Source organism: Aplysia californica, unplaced genomic scaffold (assembly GCF_000002075.1).
Source record: "Aplysia californica isolate F4 #8 unplaced genomic scaffold, AplCal3.0 scaffold00252, whole genome shotgun sequence".
Lineage (NCBI taxonomy): Eukaryota > Metazoa > Mollusca > Gastropoda > Aplysiida > Aplysiidae > Aplysia > Aplysia californica.
Window position 1 is genome coordinate 400,273 of NW_004797522.1, and position 7,469 is coordinate 407,741.

A 7,469-nucleotide genomic window follows, 5' to 3' on the forward strand; every position below is an offset into this window, starting at 1 on the left:
TACTACTACTGCTACTGCTACTACTACTACTACTACTACTGCTACTGCTACTACTACTACTACTACTACTACTACTACTATTTCGCCTTTCTATTGACTATGGCGCCGTATCATCATTTTTCCAACCAAAGGCCGACTGGCCTCCGTTTGTGCGCTGTCGATGTCGCTTGTTTCACTTGAGGACTCCAAGGTACTTGTGTCACTGACCGTAGAATTTTCCGAATCAAAGCCCCGTGGCTTCTGTTGGATGATGAAAGGTTCCGATTCAGCTCTTACGACTGCTCTGATATCCCTAACTAGAAGTTCGGTTATCTTATAAGGTAGGATCCGTCTAACAAGATTAGAGGTTCTGTTCGGAAGTACAGACAGTGGAGTCTGCACCGGCTCATAATCCTCATCGCCTTGAGGTACATAATCCTGATTGCAGGGTTTACGACCTTCTTTATCGTCATACGTCTTTTGACATTTTCTACAGCAGAGTAGTACAAAAACGGCGAGAATAATTACCACAACAGCCGAGATCACCACCGTAATAATGATGACGTGGACGTTTGAGAGGTTCTTGGTGCTGGCGCTTTCAGAATTTGCCGGGACTGCAGTCTTCCGAAACTGGGGTGTGCTTTCTGTTGTAATAATCTCAGCCCAACTCTCGTGTGTTTGAAGTTTGTTACGCGGCGTATGGCCTGCATTTTCCGTAGTAAACACTGCTTTAACCAAGCTATGTTGCCAGTGGTCACGTTCGAGGCGACTCAGAGCGACCGCATGGACCGTTACATTTGGTATGTCGCTGAAGCAAAACCCGTCTTGTCTGACCCAACATGTGCTCACGCAGGAGGGCGGGACGTTGTTGTTGTCTCCCTTCACGAACACGGCGTAGGCTTCAGACCTGGACGCATCAACATGGCGGCCAATTATTTCATACCCAGAACCAACGCCGTGTTCAGCCCAAGCTCTAGTGGTTGAGTTTTCGCCAATAGGGTTTGGTTCCCTCTGACAACGCACAGATGTCCTCATTATGGAGTCCAAACTACCACCTGCTGAGTCGCATTCGAGGACCACGTCATCACTTTCTCTGAAAGATATGGACGCCCCAATAAAATATTTTGCCCTTATTGTTTGAAGGTTGTTTGTGGCCAGTCTGGGCGGCGATTTAACTGGCAACTCCCTCCTCACTTTGATGGAAGCTTTATTGATAAGTCTGCCAGAAACATCGCGTACCTGGCAGACAACTCTTGTTAACGTTGCCAAATCAGGAGACGGAAATTCTACTCGTGTTTGGAAGACAAGGTCCTGTCTCGTCACAGTCTCGTTTTCTGCTTTGAAACGAATCAATTCTGACCCTCTCTGCACATATTGGGCCAACCATTCGAATTTTGGCTCGCTTTCCAAACCCATCGCCGAACACATGAAGTTGATCGTCCAGCTTGACTTCTTATGATCAGGGCAGAAGCTCAACAGAGGAAACTGCTCGAGTCTCACTGTTGGGTTGGAGAAAATGATATTAACTGTGTTTGAGGCTTTGCTTACCACAGGCTGGATACCTTTGCCGGACCTCTCCCCGACAGGAACCGGATACATATTCATTTGGAAGTCATAGATTCCGGGTAGGCGGATGCGGGAAGTAGTTTGGCATTTTGCTCGGGAGTACAGGGAGTCGTGTTTGCGGGATTTTTTCGTGGCCACCGTATAATTGATGTGAGCTGAGACTTTCTTGAAGTCTTCTCTGTGGCGGCCAAACTTCCGCCTCCGCAGAAGCTCGCAGTGAATAACACCGGGATATATTCTTTGGGTAGTGCAGGTCACCTGTGAATAAAATAAAACTCATCGAAAGGGATGGCAAACTTGTAGAAGTTGCGAGTGAGTGAGACAGCAATGGAAAAAGAGCCAAAGTCACAAACTCGAAATTATTCACTTATTGAAATTATTCACTTATTGAAATTCTTGAAAATATTGATCACATAAGAACAAACAAAGAAACAAACCTCCAAAACACCCGAAAGCAACTCACAAACTGTCGGTCCTGAAAATTGTTTTAAGTTCACAGCTAGAGACTATTTAAAAAGAAAATGCAAACAAAACAAATTCAAAGAGGCAACGAATAACGTGATTTGAACTTTCACATTTGATTTTTTTTCTTAGCCAGAAAGCACGACTTTAATAGCTTTTCCATTGGTTTATTGCTTTCATTGTTTATATTTGGTCATAATTTCGTATCCTTCTTTAAGAACTGTTCGTCCTCTATCCATGACATCACGTAATTATAACGAACTTGGGAATGAAACAGTATTTTCCCCTATTTTTAAAAAACACAGATAGCAGATGAAACAAAGCAATATATTTCATGTGTGTCCATTAGGCGTTACGTTTTCGGCTGTAGGGGGAGGTGGGGAGGGGGGGGGGGTAGTGGGCTAAATCAGGCTATGCTGAGAGTGAGTAAGTGAGTGAGTAAGTGAGTTAGTGAGTAAGTAAGTGAGTGAGTGAGTGAGTGAGTGAGTGAGTGAGTGAGTGAGTGAGTGAGTGAGTGAGTGAGTGAGTGAGTGAGTGAGTGAAAGAGTGAGTGAGTGAAAGAGTGAGTGAGTGAAAGAGTGAGTGAGTGAGTGAGTGTGTGAGTGAGTGAGTGAGTGAGTGAGTGAGTGAGTGAGCGAGCGAGTGAGTGAGTGAGTGAGTGAGTGAGTGAGCGAGCGAGTGAGTGAGTGAATGTGTGAGTGATGTATAGAGTGGTCTCACCTCCACAAGTGGCAGCTTTTTAGAGGATTGGCCGGAATCTTTGATCTTTGCTGTACAGCTGGCCTCTTTTGGCATCGCGTACATATTCAGCCTGCAAGAACTGACCACTTGTTCTTCCATGGATCGTTCTGTACACACAAAAAAAACAAAAATAAACGAAAGGGATTAAAAAACAACAACTGTGCAAGTTAAAGGGAACCTCGTAAAAAAAAGAAGATAATAATAGACAGCATTTGTATAGCGCACATTCCCGCTCCACAGCAAGCCCTATGCGCATTACATTTTATTCTATTCTTACCCCAGCAGACCTGTTAACGTTCTGAAACAATCTCAACTTCCTGGGAAGCTGTCATTGGTAGGCACCAAATCACTGACATACTGACAAGATCTTTCACTGTCTATGGTCGGGTACCCTCTCCCATCTGGGAGAAGTGAGGAAAAAACTATATAAAAAAAATAATCAGAGATACGACTTTGCATATATCATAGTACGCATGTTGTTGCCTGCCTTTTAAGGTTAAAGATTCAGATGAAGAATACAGAACAGATTCGAAAAACCTGTCTGAAAAAAGCAACTACAGTCACTGTGGTGTAAGATGAAAACTCATCGTCGAGGAGAAAATTAACCCTCTTAGACAGGTGGACATCTTAAAAGTGTACTTACAATGTAAAAACAAACAACAACCCCCCCTCCCCCCCAACCCCCCCCCCCAAAAACAAACAAACATAAAACAAAAGGTGAAAGATCGGAAGTGGCCTTTTGTACAGGACACTGTCTCATAGATCTAGGTGGCAAATAAAACAAATTCAAAAGAATACATGTAGTTCTTTTAAGGAGCCCCCACCTCCCCCCCCCTCTCCAACATGTGCATCCTCAAAAATGTCAAAAATTATACTGTGTCTTACCGTCCCGGATAACACATTGATAAACATCCTGTCTGTTTCTTGCGCCAGGCTGGTGCAGGGTGAGAGTACTGTTGAACCAACCAGAACGGGCTTCAGTGAGCTCCATACGACTTTCGTAGACATTCTTGTCGAAGCATTTGGGCCTACTTATATCGCAGTGGGAGATAATGTCTTTCCTTCTCTTATCCCCACCTCTACCGCTTCCTTCACCTTCATTATCTCTATTATCTCCATCCCCTCCATCACTTCCATCACTTCCATATGTGTCCAGCCAGTGTCTTTCCCAGATCACTTTGCTGAGGGGAAGAGATTAGATTTAAAAGAAGCATACACACATACATGATCTCTGTCTGTCTGTCTGTCTGTCAGCCTGTTCGTCTGCCTGTCTGCATGTTTGTCTGTTTATCTGTCTGTCAGACGTTCTCTCTCTCTCTCTCTCTCTCTCTCTCTCTCTCTCTCTCTCTCTCTCTGTCTCTCTCTCTCTCTCTCTCTCTCTCTCTCTCTCTCTCTCTCTCACACACACACACACACACACACACACACACACACACACACACACATATACACACACCCACATGCACACACAGACACAATTATGGTAAATATTTTATATTTTACGCACCAAACTTGCACAATTTGGAAGAGGAAATGACGTTTCAGCTTTGCGTATTTGTTTGGGCCAACCAAAGAGGTTATAAATAGAACTAGAGGTCTTAGCTGTGACGTCACGAGTGTCAAACGTGACGGCGCGCCGCCGTTCCGGAGAGGAATAAAAGGCCAGTCGGTGCACAGTAACATTTTTCAATCACAAATTAATGATACTCTGCGAAGTCTTTTGATGTTTATTTCTTTTTCCTGTGATTTGCCTATCGCTAAAATGTACCCAAACTCAAAGGGATTCATGTGATTGTTTACATTTAAGTGAGCCAGATAATTTCCAAATAATGCAAATAGGGTCTTTTACACGATGAGACCATATAGATGAGTAAAATTCAGAGAAAAAGAATGACATGGACTTGATGATCACTTGTCAAAATATAAAACACAATTTTATTGAAATCTTTTCCTGTGCGTCGCTCAAACAGTATGTCTAGATTTAGCACCGCTGACTACAACAAGGCACTCGTATCGGCCCTCTGGAATCAGGAATGTGACTGAGAAGCTGCTAGAAGCTTCAGCTGCAACTCTAGAACACCTTCAAGGCTGGCTGAACGGAAAAGAACCACTGTCGATGTTGTTGAGATGAGAGAATATAAAGTAGCCAACCAGGCGTTACTACCCACCAATATAAGGCCGGCGTAATATTCTGTCCCATTTGCGGAACCGATGCCAAACAGCATGTCGTGCAACAGCAGCAGCAGGGGTTCATGGGATATGGGGTCTTGTGTAGCCAAACACCATTGCCAATCAACGCCAATTTTAGAAAATATTGTTCGACGATATATCTAAGTTTTGCATTTAAAAATGTTGTCTGTATATAATCATATGTGCCCGATATTTAACAACGCTCTTTGGGTGTGGGCACAGGATCCATACATTGAGTGATTTACAATATCCCAGCCTACAATTCATTGCTCATTTTGAGACAATAATGAATTAATATATTCAACTAGCTGGGTCCCCTTTCGGTAAAAGGAATGATTGGTGCATTAACATCAACTAAAAGTCATTGGCCTACTATATTTACACTTTACTTAAATGGAGCAATAAATCTTGAGAGATGCAAAAAATTAGAAGGTCTAGATATAGAGATGTATAGATTGATTCTCTATTCCGCTTTCGTGGTTGTGCACTCCAGAATTTCAAAGATGCGCACAGTTAGTGAACCCCAATCTCACTTGTTTATAATCAAAGATAGTACAAGACAAGATGGGTCACTTCTCTCTTTGAGCCAATTAAAAAAGTGTCCTCAAAATTTGGTGGCGCCCTCTTCACAAAAGCGCACTCTTTGCGAACAGAGTTACCCTACTTGAGTTTTAAAAAATCAAAGTGAAACTAGCAAGTTTTGGGATAAATTTCGGAAGAACGCTTTTTAAAAATGGTTACGCTGACAAAAACCTCTTCCGGAGGAAAAGGAGATGGTTTTCTTCGTTTAATTTGACTTTAGAATGAAGGGCGAGAGGACATTAAAATAAAAAAGACCCTAAAACGCCGCACTGAACGTACCCGAACTGCTGATGAACAGCAGTCGATCTGCGCACGCAAGGAGGTGCTATTCCTATTCTTCTTCTGGAAAAACGAAAGAGAGCTTCAAAACAGACTGCAGCGCCATCTGAAGCAAAGAGCATACTTCCTGCGGACACTTTTTAGGCTGAGTGGCCCATCTTGTCTTGTACTATCTTTGTTATAATGGCGTCTTAGAAGACGGACTTTCCCAAGATTAGATCTAAACGAAACTAATGAAAACGTGAAAATTAAACTACAGTAAAACTGCGCACCCTTTAAATGATTCTGAACCACCGTTAATTTGGTCAAATTCGAAAGTTAAGTGGTTGGGACGTTTTAGGCAGCCAAAGTGACGAACTTTCACAATATATAATTTGCATAGATAATTAACCCAGTCTTAACCCCTTCAAAACTCTATGAAGACCTAGGCTTTGCATCAGTAGAAAGAGAGTGTAGACAACATGACATAAAAGCAATCAATTTTGTAAGTATGAAATTGTCCTTTTTCTTAACCAACTCAATTACCCACTTGATCTACGACTCCCTCCACCCCACCCGGGAAAAACAAACAATACCTCATATTATATCTCCTTGTTCATATTTTGTAGCCCACATTTAAGTGCGCTTGTTTCTCACAATCGGTCAGCAGGTACGTTATTGTGTATGTGTGTATGTTATATACAACAAAAGCAAACAAAAAGACAATTGAATGGAGCTTCAAAGTCTATGAAGACCTAGCGTTGCAAGGGACGCGTGACAGCGCTGTTTCTAATCCTCTCAAAAATGTCGACAAAGCCTCCACATCCCCCCTCCCCTTCGCTTTTCCACAAAATAGGTACAATGAAAAAAACAAACCCAACCCACACATCCCTCCCCTTAAAAAAGACAAAAGTAAAGAAAACAAACACACCTCTCCCCTCCCCCCAAACAAACAACAACAACAAAAAAAACGAAATTAAAAACAAATACAATCCAAAACATAACCAAAAGAAAGCAAAAATAAAAATAAAAAACAAAAAATACCCCAACAACAAAGAACAAAACTAAACAAAACACAACACAACACAACACAACACAAAAACATAGAACAAAACAACAACAACAACAGCAAAACAACCAACAACCCAAAAATCCCCCAAATTAAAAGGGGCTCTCGTGGTCTAGAGGTATGGTGTTCGTCTCTCATTCAATAGGTCTCGAGTTCGAACTTGTCAGAGACGAAAACATTTCTCCTTTCACCTCCTGTCCTGCCCTCTATGATCTAATCATGTTCTGCCGTCTGCTTTTGTCTCCATTTTCTGTCTCCTCCTTCCTGCCCCCACGCCTTTGCAGCCTTTCTGTTGCTACTCCTTGGCCCCTTGTTACTGCTGTCTTTAAGACTCAGATCTTAGGGAAGGTATGATCTAACACCTAGCCTTCTTGGATAAGGGCGGAAAATGTCCGAGGTCCCTTGTGCAAGTTGAGCACTTTAAAGATCCCTTGGTGTCCCTATAATAGATACATGTAGGCTTCGGCCACCTTCCGGGCAAAATTCAAAATTTATTCCTACCAAAATGAAAGTGTCTAATCTGCCCCGAGCGCTTATATGACCTTACTATGCAGTTGCTGGCGCCGTAAACACTAAATCAAGCAGGCTCAACAACAACATCAACAAACAAGCAAACCAAAAA

General features: G+C 42.5%; 1 protein-coding gene across 1 annotated transcript in view; it reads right to left on the reverse strand.

Moving 5' to 3' along the window:
* Positions 1–6: 6 nt before the first annotated feature.
* LOC101861288 overlaps positions 7–7,469 on the reverse strand; it is a gene marked incomplete in the record, with an annotated part of 17,627 nt that continues 10,164 nt past the window's right edge. Inside the window, 3 exon segments of the mRNA XM_005100577.3 lie at positions 7–1,803; positions 2,728–2,855; positions 3,634–3,929. Of these exon segments, the coding sequence (XP_005100634.2) occupies positions 91–1,803; positions 2,728–2,855; positions 3,634–3,929 (2,137 nt within the window).